We start from the raw sequence: 14,670 nt of genomic DNA on the forward strand, positions 1-14,670 counted from the left end.
CAAAACAGGCGATGGAACACGGACAGCCCTAAAGAACGGGCTGGTTTAACCCTGCACAACACTGATTCTAGTTATCGTCCCAAACGAAGAGCTGTGCTGCTGTTCTGCCCCACGGGAGAAGGAATTCCACAGCAGAACGTCTAAATGGACACACATGTAATTCTTGAGCCAAAGTACTCTGAGATAACATTTTAAACTGTGCCAACTCGTCAGCTCTGCTGCAGTCAAACTATTCCCCGCAAAAATACTCTGGACATTAGAATCGTGGAGCAAGTGTGTGCCTTCTGGGCTCTAACTGCTCGGAAACACCCACAATACTCTGTCATTCCCTGCACAAGCACCCCGGCCTTTCCTCGCCAAGCCCGGACTGTGTCCTGCACAGCAGCCCCTCAGAGGCCGGGCAGCTCCCTCTCGGGACCCAGTAGCCCCCGAGGCTGTGCTGACTTCACACAAAACACTTCACACTGACCAACCAAGCTGGGTCTCGAATTGCGAGATCCCCTCTGAAACAGCAGTGAGAGCTCAAAGTGGCGCAGCAAATACCAGAGCCGCCTATTCCCGAAGCCTCTGTTAAACCAGGAGGAAGAATTTCAGGTGCTACATGAGGCGTCCTCACGCTCCAGCTGCCACCCGAGTTGGCAATCACAGAATTACAGTGTTTGGGGTTGCAGGACCTCTGCAGATCCCCAGCCCCACCTGCTCACGCAGGGTCACAGAGCAGATCACACAGGTGGGTCCAGGCGGTTTGAATGTCTCAGAGCAGGAGACTCCACACCCGCTCTGGGCAGCCTGGGCCAGGCTCTGGCACCTCCCAGCAAACAAGTTCCTGTTCATGTTCACATGGAGCCTCCTGTGTTTCAGTCTGTGCCCATTGCCCCTCACCCTGGCGCTGGGCACCACTGAGCAGAGTCTGGTCCATCCTCTGACACCCTCCCTGGTGATATTGATCCATTGATCAGATCCCTCTCAGCTTCTCCAGCTCAACAGCCCCAGCTCTCTCAGTGTCTCCTCATCAGGAAGATGCTCCAGACTCCTCAGCATCTTTGTAGCCTGGTCGGTCCGATGTCACCTTGCCAACCTCATGCAAGTATCTCAGATACCACCTCACATCCAGATCACTGGTAGAGGTGACCTTTGCAATCAGAGCTGCTTCTCTACTATGCTCCTCACAGATACTATTGCTCTGTGTGCTCCTTTTCTGATAGCTTGGCAGATGACTGAAAAACGCCTTCCACGCTTTTCAGTCTCAAAGTGATTTTGTCCTGCAGAATTTCCAGGGAAATGTCAGCATTCACCAAACCCCTCTTGCTGCTGGCCAAGTCCAGTCCACACTCACCAGCAGGATGACCCTTCCTGACCACATCTGACCGCTGCCACGTATCGCCTGCTCTGCGGCTGCTCTACCCAATTCTAGCATCTTTATCATCAGCACGCAGAACTGGCACACAGCAAAGCAGACAACTGGCTCACACCCTGCCTCTTATTTTCCAGCCTATCTACCATCGATACCCTACACACCTTCCCCTCTGCTTGTGAGGACAGGCGCTGCGCTGCGCGTTTCCACGCAGCCCCGCATCAGTTAGGCAAGCGATGAATCGCAGAGCAGCTGGCACTGGTGCGAGCAGCACTCCTCCCTCAGCCCCGGGCTCTTCTCGGAGGAGGTGACACGAGCGGCAGCTGTCCCGCGCTGCCAGCAGGCCGTGGTGACCAGGGCGGCTCCCGGGGGTACGCAGCCGCTCTGCCCTTTGCTGTCGCTCCTCCCGCCCGCGCAGCCCCGGCCACTCGCGGAGCAGCAGCGCGGGCGCTGGCAGGCGCGGGGGCAAAACCAGTTTGCTACAGGGCTGCAAACAGGTTCTGTCGGCCTCACAATTAACTTCGGTTTCTGCCTTTTGTAGGAGCAGTCAGGATCACACCTTCGATTCCTCCCACAGGGCAGGAACAGGAAAATTCTGTCCTTGTATTGCTCAGAGCCAACAAAAAGCAATAACAGCCCAGAAATGTCTATCACCTGCCACACCAAACGTGGCACGGCCAGCACCACCGAACGAGGAGATACCACTCTCACCAGGACTCTAAGTGTTTTGTTACGACTGCAGCACAGAATTAAACAAAAGCAGGCTTTAAATCCACGAAGACTGTCAACCTCTTTGGACTTAAACTTGAAAAAAATTATCCAAAACATTCTGATTGTTTGTTGTTGTGGAATCTTTGGGGAGTTCTGGTTCCCATTCCCCAGGGGACTCAGGTCCCATCGTCCACTTCCTACCCAGCGCAACGTGTCTTTAATATCACATCGCTAGGCAGAGCCTGGGAGATACAAACTCTCTGTGATTTGAACACAGGACGGGAGGCACAACACCAGCAACCGCTCTCTCCAGCTCCACAAGGAGTGTAAGAGATATGTCAGGTCACAGGTGAAGCTCTGAGTGGAAAGTTGAACCTCTCCCTCATGTAAAACCCAATCTTTCAAAACCAATAAAGTCCCCAAAATCCTTAGTCTTTGCACTAAAAACTAAAACTTGCACAGAGATTCTCCTTTGCAACGTCTCCTTTGTTGGGAGCAGCCGCGCTGCCGGCAGCGTGAAGCAGCAGCCTCTGCACATGCAGATGTTTCAGCTTCCTCCAGATGCACAGGTACAGATTCTGATCGCTTTAAAGTGCTGCCAAGGACAGCGATCACTGATAGCGTGGGGGCAGGACGGAGAACAGGCAAGTTTAAGCACTACTCGAGTGATAAGCACATAGTTGTCAAAAATATATTAAGTTGGCAGCACGCAGAAAATACGAAGTTTGGAATACTCTGGGAAAGCAGAGACGACCTTCTGCCACAGTCCATCATCCATCGGTGTAGTTCTCTTACCAGGCACAAAACAAGCACTTTTCTGAGAGCATCTATTCCCAAGGCTCCTCTTTCTACAAGTGACTGACACGACCTGCAATTGTGTTAAATGGAGGTTCCTGCACCGCACCAGCAGAAACCCCTGCACTGCACACACCAAAGGACATCCAGAAGGTGCGAGGAAGATGTTTCATGGCTAATCCCACCTCGGGTCTTGATCCAGCGAGGCACTAAGTAAGACTCATGCTGGCCTTTAAGCTTGTGAGAAGCAAAGGGAACCCTGAAAAGGTCTTTCACTGGAGAGAATCACTGAGATGAAGAGGCAAGAGCCCTTCCCGTCCACGCAGAGCCCGGCCTCCTGCATTGCTGTGATCAGCTATCATACATGGAGAAGTTGAATATTCACCATTGGAAACACCTCGTGGGCTGAACAGTTGCCACAAAGTGATGCTGGGCATTTTATCAATGATCTCTGTCTTAAAACCCACATCCTCGTGCCTTTGAATTGCTCTTTTTCCTGATGGCCCATGAAAGAGAGCAGGAACAACTTGAGCTGTTTTGCGGGTGTGCACAGAGAGCGCCCGCGACCTCCAGCACAGGAGAGGACCAGTCACTGGACCGGCCCGCCACCGCCCCGAGGCCCTCGCTGACCCTTCCAAGGGGTTTGCAAAGGCAGCTCATGATCTGAGACCCGTAATAGCTGCAGAATTCAAACCGAGAGGAGTTACAGAAACCTCACTTTGCAGTTACCTCACCATGAGGCTGCAAATCCATAGGGACACCGTGGACACATAAATCATCACTAATGGTTTGTCACCGTGGAATTTTGTGGCCTTCCATTGTCACATATCTATTTATTGTAGTACCAGACCACAACATGGTTCCCATGAACTCATCCTGTTTATACACCAAGAACAAAAACCCTTGTTGCGCTTCTCCCTGTGTTATTAAAATTACTTGTGCCCTACAGCACAAGATACAGAAGTCATAATATGTAACAGTCACCTAATAAACCTGCTGAAAATGATCAGAGCATGCAGACAGAATCTAACGCTTGTCCTGATTTACTCCCACCCTGTTTGTGGCCTGAAGAGAACTCCTTTTTTCCTCCCTCCTTGTAATGTATCAACATAAATGTCTGTAGTGTTCACTTACAAATCAGTGTATGAAAGTAAAAGAACATACCTCATAATCTTATCTAAATGCTCCAACCAAACTAGAGCATTTTTAAAGGCATAGCAGGAATTTAAAGATAAACTTTTGTCCTTGCTTTTCGCTGCATGTACAATTTTGCTGTATGCTTATAAAGTTATGAGGAAGCGCAAAATGGTAATAGTGGGATGACAATATCCAGAGCTGGATATTCTGAGCATCTTAAAATAACCTCCAAGTAAATAACCCTGAGAAAATGGGAGAGGGAAATCCACACTCACCTGAACGTGATCTGTCCAGTTCTCCTGAGTCATGGTTTTCTGAAAAGGAAAAATCACTTCTGAGTGGTCTGAGACAAGGGAGAACGTTCCGGACAGCGAGCTGAAACTCAGCACGCCACCTTACACACCAGCCGTGACTGAGGAAAGTGCTCTGGAGCACCGGGGAACCCTCTGCTCCTCGTGTGGCACCAGCCGGCACGGCACAGAAACGCGGCTTGGGTTGAGTAATTCAGACAACTGTGAGACTACAGCACGTAACACCAAAAAATAATCCACCCGCAATCAAAGCACGCAGGCAATGGGCCCTTACCCAGCAGTGGCCTGGACTCTCACACCTGGGTCCTGGGCTCGTTTGCACGAAACTAATCACGTTCACAAGGCTGTGCGAAGTGCAGCAGCTTCTCTGGCTGGCTCAAAGCTGAGCTGGTGCTCTCGCAATGCAGACGCCGCTGAGCAAAGCTGGAACAGGCCATGGGCTGGGGAATGCATTGCTTGTGGCCTCTGCCATTCCCCCAGATGTGCATTCAGTCCACCCAACAGCTCGCCCCGTGGAGAGCCACTCCCAGAGGTTCCCGCCGAGGAAGCGCCCGCAGGGACTATCTGCGAGGCTGAGCCTTCACAGTAGAAAAAGAGAGACTTTTCGCAACAGCCAAGTCATGAAAAATCCTCTGGAACCAGGAGGTCTGGGAAAGGAAACTGATCAGTTACTATCTCCATTCCAGTGGAGTTCAAGCCAGCCTTGGGGAGACACTCGGGCTGGGACCTGCTCTCCACTCGGCCAAGCACACGGGTTCCATGAGACCCACTGGCCACTGAAGCCTCTCCCCACTCCTGGCAGATGTACCAGTGATTATTAGTGCCACTTTTACGGCAAGGTACAGGAGCAAACAGGGAGTAAGAGCCTCAAGGAAAACATCTTTGAGATATACAAGCATGTAATTTAAATGCTAGCAAGATAAAGGAGCCATTTAGCCAGACCTCATACACAGCTGAGAACGGTAAACAGAGAACACCAAAGAGCTCTCAGAAGGGACTGTGTCCAGAAACAGCTGCCAAATGTACCTTAATGCAAGTAACTGGCCAGCTTGGATACTTTAAATCAAGCAAATACTCCAAAACAAAGGAAATGGAAGGCCAGAGAGAGCAGAACACCAGATCAAGAATCCATTCCAGTCTGCTAAATAAATACACCTGGAGAATCGCTTTCTGCTCTCCCTGAGCTGACCGCGCTCTCCAGAATGATGTCAGCCCGCGGTGAGGCTGAGGCGCAGGACGCTGGGTGCTCGCAGGTCTGCCGGCAGGATGCGGCAGAGCCCGGGGGGCTGGGGAGCAGAACCCCAGCGGTCCCGTTAGATCCCACCGCTCAGCCCCTCTTCTCATTCTGAGAACTTGGGAGTGGGGATCAGAAAAACCACACGCGTCTGCCTTCTGCTGTCAGGACATCAAACGAATCCTCTTCTGAGCAAAAGCACAGGCGCTTCTGGAGGAGGTGTCTCATTTCCTGGAGACTGGCTCTCTGAAGACAGGATCAATGGCGGCGTATGGAGGAATGTCTGAACAACCTGTTGGGCTGTGTCAAAGCTGTGTTAAAAAAGGAGAAAGTCTCCTGTGAAGTGCAGATGAAAGAGCACTCAGCGTTTGGCCAATACAGCTTGACAATTCAAAATTCAAGAAATGGAAATGTTTTGCGATGATTTTCAGCCTCTTGCGGTCCCTGTGCTTCACAGTCCAGTTGATACACCTGGATAAAACATGTGCTAACTGTTTTATTCCAGAAGAGGCAGAACAAAACTCACTCTCAGCTGACAGAATCTGTCTCCAGGTACAGGATAATGATAAATGCCGGACCATCAAGAGAACCACCCAAACTGCCTTGTGAACAAGAAGAGAACTGTGCTGCCCAATGCAGGGTGCTCCGGAGCACCCAAAGGGCAGGGACTTGGCTCCGTACACTCAGGAGAGGGGACAAGAAACCATTGTCATGTCATTCCGCAGACAGTCAGCCTCCTAGAGACCTGCTCTTTGGAAAGAATTCATGGCACCTTCCTACTTCTGCAAACCCTCAGTGCCAGGACAAGTACCGGCGTATTTGGACAGAGAACCTGGAGGCTGGACAAGAGTAAAGTTAGTTCAAGGAGAGGTTCGGGAGCTGAAAGGATGAACACTACCTCTGTGCTAAGCATTAACGAGGCTGCTAGCACAAAAAAGCTTCTGCGGCAGGTTTGGGCCACCTCCATCACAGCCAGGCCACAAGAACCAAACAAAGCGCCTGCAAAGAACTCAGCAACACGGCCTGCTTCAAACTGATGTTAAGGAAAAAACAACCACACAATACCCCCAAGAAACCCAAACACAGCAAAAGAGTCTTTAGCCAGTACGCTCCTGCTAATCTGAGATGGCTGAGGGCAAGTGGAGGTGTGGGGAGCGCAGCCTGAGCCACCGCGTGCGCCCGTCACCGCAGGGATGCCGAGGGGAACGAGCACCCAGCAACCGCCGCATCAGAACATGAACGGACACACAGGCTACTCGCTCACAGATGAAATAGACCCAGTGGCAGATCAGATGCATTTCTATGCGATAATAACAACAACGACTTGCTCATATACTATCAATACATCTAAATCATGTAAGTGATGTTATTCAAAATGCAAAATAAACACCCATGCCACACACAAAACAGAAACGTACCTCAACAAACCTCTTGTAGAAGAGATAATTCAGAGTTCTCAAGTGCCGCTGATTTACGACATTAGGGCAGAGAGCTAAAAGAAGGAAAGAGACGGTTAAGTATACAGCATTGCTGAACTTCCTTCGAGTTTCACTGTCTAGACATGACAGTTTTCCTTCCCCAGTTTCAGCCCGCAGAAGGCAGGATGCCATCGCCCTGGGAACAATGACAGGCAGCTTATCTCAACAATAAACTGCTATTTACACTTTCAACCATGATTAGCAATGCTAATCCTCAGCTGCTGCTATCTCTGGTTGTGCCACCCCTGAACGATAAGATCCTCTTGCTGGTTCTCTATGCTCCACAATCATTGACTTCACACCTTTCATCAGGCAGCATCCTCACACGGCACCACCTCCAGTCTCCAGAGGCTGCCGCCTTCTTTTCCATTTAATTGGAACCTGTGCTGTTAATTCTTTGAAGCAGCTTTGAACATGTTACTCAGGACATAAACTTGTGGCTAATGTTTATCCGATAACACATATATCCATGAAAGAGACTCTATATCCACACAAAGAGGGTGGTGACTATTGTTTTGCTGAGCTAGCAAACAACAGTTGTTGTTATTATTATTATTACTGTCATCTTTATTAGATACGCCTTGTTACAACTGCAAAAACCAAGATCTTCACACCGTGCCTTGTTTTGAAATCCAGCGCAACGAGAGATAAACGCAGAAGATAAAATCCATGAAGCAGGATTAGCATAGGTATGTGTCGGTTCTTGCTGGGTGCCGGCACAGGGATTTCCCCAGCGCCTCCAGCGGGGTTGCAGTGACCAGCCCCATCGCACGGGGGGCAGAGGGAGCAGGACCAGCTATGGGAAAGGGGAATAGGAACCGGAGAGGGGAAAATTCTCTGCAGCCTCCCTTGAATCAGGGTAACCAGGACACACTCAAAGGGCCCCCGAGTTCCACACTTTCCCTGCCCACACGCGGCACATCCCGGGATCAAGAACTGCAAGAAAGAAGGAATATAGATGAATAGCAGAGCCTGGAACCCGAGGGACACGGACGAAGGTCCCGCTGCTTACTGCATCACTTCACAACTCGAACGTTCCCATCTCAAGTGGAAATGTCCAAAGCTGTTAGTTTGGAGTTAATCTTCCACGGTGTGACAACATATCCCTGCCCTCAGAGGATCTGAGGAAATCACTGCAATTATCCCACAGGATATTATCCCAATAAATACGGTGATCTTTCCTCCGGATATAAACCCAATATCCAGGGGAAAATCATCAGCTCACAGAAAGTAACACACTTTAAAGAAGGTAAGAACATAAATACTAATAATATAATCAATTACAGATTTCAAAGCACTTCAGAAAGAAACACAGTGTGATTTCTCCAGGTCACCAGAAAGACCCACTGAACGTTTTTCTGTGATATTCCACAGGAAATATCCAAAGCGGCAGAACGGAGGGATTCAAGTGCCCACCTGTGCAGAAAATAGGACAGAGAAACACAGATGGACTGGAAATATTCTGAAGGCACTAGCGACATTTTCTATTCTGATGGAGCAAAGGAACTGAGCTTGAATCCAGTTTTCTGCATTTTCTTACAAAAAAACTGAGAAATACTGATTGAAAATATGAAGATAAAAGGTAACTTGGTAAGAGACAATAAACTCAGAGTTCAAAGCTCTAAGAAGAACAGCAAAATAAGAACAACAAAATGGACTTGAATAAACTCTGAGGACTGGCAGGTAAGATTTCATGTGGAAACCATTTGTAAAGGGAAAAGGAGCGAAGAAGAGCTGGCAATGGAAAAATGGGATTCTGCTAAATCAGAACCTTTTATTGATCTCAAACACAAGAACAAGGTGGAAACTGCATCACACACATAGAAAAGAATAGCACAAACACAGAAAATCAGAAAGGCCAAAGTAAAACATGAGATGCATTTACCAAAAGCCATAAAGGCAAGAGGAATTCCAGATAGCCTTCTGGAGGAAAAAAACAACCAACAGTGTAATGGCGAGGCTAGACAAGAACCGGAAGAGTCCGCACGGGAGACGGCGAACTCTGGACCTCAGAGGGCTCTGAGAACAGGATCCACGCTCCACATCTGTCGGAGATACCGGGAGGAGCTGCTGTGGCTCTGGGGCAGGATGGTGACGCAGGTGGCACCGCAGAGGCTTTGCCAGACCCTTTCCCTGCAGTTTCACAACCACCCACACCTTATATGTGCAGAAATCCAAGTGCTTGAGGGAAGAGCAACTTACTCAAGGTCACACACCAGAGTGAACAGGAGTTGGAACTCAGGTCTCCGGAGCCAAACCCAGTGTTCTGTTGGTCAGCGCAAAGACAATGTCCTCACCTTTCCAGAACAGGGACCATCCTTCTCTGCAGTGTTGCTATAACAGGGTTTTGGGATCCTGACTGGGTTCTGGAGCACTAGTGGAATACAAGTGGCATTATACTATGAAGGCACCTCTTTGGGCATGTGTTACCTCTCAACCTGGCAGCAGCACCACAACAGCCGAGCTACACTTCACATCTGGGACTCACAGAAGCAAAAATCCCCCTCTGCTTTTGCCCTTTAGCCGACTATCAGCACCGGAGAGGAACTGAAAACGACATCTATTTGTCACACGGGTTATGAAACCGACAATACACACCTCTTTCACTCGTAGAACATTAGTAGGATGTGTCTACGGGGGGACGTGGTGCAATACATTTTTAGGTGTGGCGCATGGTCACCACTCCCAGGTGACACGCGGTGCCTCCTGACTTGGGACGTGGACCCGACTCTCTCTTTACAACACGTGCAGAGCTCGACTTCCCTTCACAATAAGAATCCTTATCCTGTCCTGGCAGAGCAGAAAGCCCCACACAAACTATACTTTGCTTGGGGACAAAGTAATGGAGTCTTTTTTTAATAAAAGTACCTGAAACGCTAGCGGCTTTTACCCTGGTATCGCTAAGGATTGCTGGGGAATCTGAGGAGACACAAGCTGTCTCTCAGTGTATTATGAGATTCGTTCCCAAGTGCAAATTAGTGGAGGGTAGGGCCGGACTCAAGAAACCCTCCTTTTGTTGCAACCTCCAAGGTGCATTATTGTCTCATAAAACGCTCTGTGCCGTCAGAGATCAGGGTCCTCAAAAGGCTGGTGAAACAGCAGAAACCCCAAACCAGGCTCAACCCCCTGAGCTACCTGTGGGATTTGCTGCCCTGAGAAGAACAGAGCACATGGCACAAGGGGTTTGATCCCGAAGGCAAAGTGCTCCAGTGGGGTCTTCAGACACTTGTCTGGATGTAATTAATTCATGCTCAGAACGGCAAGGGTGGTGACAGCTTTTCAAAGAGAAGCTTGGAGCTGCTGCTCTTGGTCCTAGAGCAGACCACAGGCTAACGTCTGTACCTCAGTAGATAACAACATAGCTGAGAAGGGCGCGGAAAGGACCCCGGTGTGTTCTGTCCTTTGTCCAGCACCGTGGCCCTGCAGCCCCTGGAGCAGACGGTCCTGCCTTCCAACACCCAAGCCCAGACGATCTTCTCAGTCACGGTGCTGATATCTAATACAGAGCTAAAAAACTCTGAAGAAAAATCACCAAGAAACAACCCTTGTAAAGGAAATGTCAAGGAAAGGAATAACCTTCTGCGCTGTTTTAACAAGAAGGTAAAGAACATTTGAAATCTCCTCCTTCCAAATGCATTCCTGTAGAGCCAGAAGTGATTCCTCTCTCTCTCTCCTCTCTCTCTAACAGCATCTTTTGTAAGTGCCCAGTGTGGCCCCCGGCCACTGTCTCCTCATAGAGATCTCTGGGGACAGCCCGGCCGTGTCCCCTCACATTGATCCCTGGGGACAACCAGGCTGTGTCTCCTCACATTGATCTCTGGGGACAGCCCGGCCGTGTCACCTCACAGGGATCCCTGGGGACAGCCCGGCTGTGTCTCCTCATAGAGATCTCTGGGGACAGCCCGGCCGTGTCCCCTCACATTGATCCCTTGGGACAACCCGGCCGTGTCACCTCACATTGATCCCTGGGGACAGCCCGGCCGTGTCCCCTCACATTGATCCCTGGGGACAGCCCGGCCATGTCTCCTCACAGAGATCTCTGGGGACAGCCCGGCCGTGTCCCCTCACATTGATCCCTGGGGACAGCCCGGCCGTGTCCCCTCACATTGATCCCTGGGGACAGCCCGGCCATGTCTCCTCACAGAGATCTCTGGGGACAGCCCGGCCGTGTCCCCTCACATTGATCTCTATGGACAGCCCGGCCATGTCACCTCACATTGATCTCTGGGGACAGCCCGGCCGTGTCACCTCACAGGGATCCCTGGGGCCAGCCCGGCCATGTCTCCTCATAGAGATCTCTGGGGATAGCCCGGCCGTGTCCCCTCACAGGGATCCCTGGGGACAGCCCGGCCATGTCTCCTCATAGAGATCTCTGGGGACAGCCCAGCCGTGTCCCCTCACATTGATCCCTGGGGACAGCCCGGCCGTGTCCCCTCACATTGATCCCTGGGGACAACCAGGCCGTGTCCCCTCACATTGATCTCTGGGGACAGCCGGGCCGTGTCCCCTCACATTGATCCCTGGGGACAGCCCGGCCGTGTCCCCTCACATTGATCCCTGGGGACAGTCGGGCCGTGTCCCCTCACATTGATCTCTGGGGACAGCCCGGCCGTGTCCCCTCACATTGATCCCTGGGGACAGTCGGGCCGTGTCCCCTCACACTGATCTCTGGGGACAGCCCGGCTGTGTCACCTCACATTGATCCCTGGGGACAGCCCGGCCATGTCTCCTCACAGAGATCTCTGGGGACAGCCCGGCCGTGTCCCCTCACAGGTATCCCTGGGGACAGCCCGGCCGTGTCCCCTCACATTGATCCCTGGGGACAGCCCGGCCATGTCTCCTCACAGAGATCTCTGGGGACAGCCCGGCCGTGTCCCCTCACATTGATCTCTATGGACAGCCCGGCCATGTCACCTCACATTGATCTCTGGGGACAGCCCGGCCGTGTCACCTCACATTGATCTCTGGGGACAACCCGGCCGTGTCACCTCACAGGGATCCCTGGGGCCAGCCCGGCCATGTCTCCTCATAGAGATCTCTGGGGATAGCCCGGCCGTGTCCCCTCACAGGGATCCCTGGGGACAGCCCGGCCATGTCTCCTCATAGAGATCTCTGGGGACAGCCCAGCCGTGTCCCCTCACATTGATCCCTGGGGACAGCCCGGCCGTGTCCCCTCACATTGATCCCTGGGGACAACCAGGCCGTGTCCCCTCACATTGATCTCTGGGGACAGCCGGGCCGTGTCCCCTCACATTGATCCCTGGGGACAGCCCAGCCGTGTCCCCTCACATTGATCCCTGGGGACAGTCGGGCCGTGTCCCCTCACATTGATCTCTGGGGACAGCCCGGCCGTGTCCCCTCACATTGATCCCTGGGGACAGTCGGGCCGTGTCCCCTCACACTGATCTCTGGGGACAGCCCAGCCGTGTCACCTCACATTGATCCCTGGGGACAGCCCAGCCGTGTCACCTCACATTGATCCCTGGGGACAGCCCGGCCGTGTCCCCTCACATTGATCCCTGGGGACAGTCGGGCCGTGTCACCTCACATTGATCCCTGGGGACAGCCGGGCCGTGTCCCCTCGCCGGGCTCCCTGGGGACAGCCCTCGCCTGCCCCCTGCTGGCCCGCCACTGGGCACTGAGCTCACACACCATGAGGAACATTCCCACCCAACTGAAATTAAAAGTAAAACCTGGTGGACAAATGAAGAGAAACATTTCTCTTCGGTTACGCTACGAAAACTTCTCAGAGACAGCGGTAAAAACATGTTCCAAGCACTCAGAACTTCAGGGGCTCAGCTAATTAATTACACCGCTCCAGGAAAACCACAACTTTGGACTGTCCGGTCGGTGACCGTCTCTTCGCTATCAACACCATTATCTGCCTTATTGCCACACCGGCACTAAGGGCCGATACATGAGGACAGCTGTACTTGTATCATTTCTACCTCACTTAACTCTCTGGGGTACGTGGACTGTGCAAAAACACAACAGAAAATAGATGTGAGCGTTTCAAACCCAGGTACGGTCAGCTCCCCACCTCCGGGAGCTATTGTACATAGAAGTGACTCTCACAGAGCCTCCAAAGAGCATTAAGTAATTAGCCTGCAAAAGTTACAGGCTCATTAAACCAGGGCATACCGCCCCACGTGTGAGAAAAGACACTCTAAAACTCCGTTTCCTCAATCACATACCATTTCTGCCCAACTCCTTCCTTCCCCACTGGAGCCAATTAAATGGAATCCCCACAGAGTTTATTGGGACACCTTTGGGATTCAGCAGAAAATTTCCACTGACCATGCGCTGTTTTGTGTGGTAATATCGGAATATGGTTCAGAAAAAGAAGAACACCCTGAAATTCAGGGGGGGGAAGGGAAGGGAAGGGAAGGGAAGGGAAGGGAAGGGAAGGGAAGGGAAGGGAAGGGAAGGGAAGGGAAGGGAAGGGAAGGGAAGGGAAGGGAAGGGAAGGGAAGGGAAGGGAAGGGAAGGGAAGGGAAGGGAAGGGAAGGGAAGGGAAGGGAAGGGAAGGGAAGGGAAGGGAAGGGAAGGGAAGGGAAGGGAAGGGAAGGGGAGGGAAGCCTTGTTACCCCAGCTACCACCGTTCCCCAGGGCAGTTCGAGCAGGACCAGCACTAAGGTAGAAACTCCTCTGTAGGGATTCATCCCCTTCCAACGCATTTCAAAGGAGACTAAGGCAGTTGAGCAAAGTGTGAAGTCCTGCTCTGAATTACGTGTGACACCTGCTTTCATATATGGGACTATGAGAGTCATCCATCCCTGTCGCTGCCCCAGACGTGGCACCTGTCTCAGTCAGTACCGCACATCCCCTCACACGGGCAGAGGTGCCGTACGCTGCACTGCGGACACCGCGGTTTGCATGGGATCAGTCGCTTTGGGAGCGCAGGAACGGGACCTGTGTGCACCGCAGGGAACCTCCTCACCAGTCAATGTGTTGATTTGGCCATTGTTATCGGCAGCTCCAACTTGTGGGACAGCATCCTCAGGCCGAGATCCCACACGCAGCACCCAAGATCAACAGCTACCTAGATCTCCTAGATTATTGGGTTTTTTTAATTGCTCAGAATTCTGCATTTGAACGACTCTTCATTTTACCCCTGCAGTTAATATAATACCTTTGGTGTACCTTTCATAAGGAAAGGGAACAACACAAATCCCTTACAGATCATAAAAGACAATACAGCCTAATGATTGATCCACCTCGTAAAGGAGGAGAAATTACTGAAGACTAGTAAACTCCTGGGAGGGTTTTAGATTTTAAATACTTCGCCCCCCTTATGTCTCAGCTTTCACACCAACTGACTAAGTTTAATTATATTTACTTATCTTCCTATCAGGGTTTGTAAGGATTATCCTATTAACTTTTGAACACCAGTCTGAAGAGGTGAAGATTAATATGTGATATAGTGTTGCTGCCAGGTGTAATAAGCCCACAATTTGTGGTTAGAAAACACTTTTTAGTCCAAGAAGAGAAAATTGCATATCTGGGCTGATGACGGAAAGCTTCGCGGGGTAAAAACTAACGGTGCACCAAAAGGTGTCTGAGGCAAGGTCCCAAAGAGAAGAGGAAACAATCAACAGTCCCCGCTAACATCCAGAGCCAAACAAAGCAGATTTTGTTAGGTAAGTGGTG

General features: G+C 51.2%; 1 protein-coding gene across 1 annotated transcript in view; it reads right to left on the reverse strand.

Moving 5' to 3' along the window:
• The window catches only part of EXD3 (exonuclease 3'-5' domain containing 3), a 296,792-nt gene that overhangs the window by 165,264 nt on the left and 116,858 nt on the right, over positions 1 to 14,670 (reverse strand). The window contains exons 10-11 of the mRNA XM_080355777.1: positions 6,961 to 7,034; positions 4,273 to 4,311 (exon numbers count right to left, since the gene is read on the reverse strand). Of these exons, the coding sequence (XP_080211903.1) occupies positions 4,273 to 4,311; positions 6,961 to 7,034 (113 nt within the window). The remainder of the gene's footprint in view (positions 1 to 4,272; positions 4,312 to 6,960; positions 7,035 to 14,670) is intronic.

Source organism: Nesoenas mayeri (genome assembly GCF_963082525.1).
Source record: "Nesoenas mayeri genome assembly, chromosome: 18".
In the NCBI taxonomy this organism is placed as follows: domain Eukaryota; kingdom Metazoa; phylum Chordata; class Aves; order Columbiformes; family Columbidae; genus Nesoenas; species Nesoenas mayeri.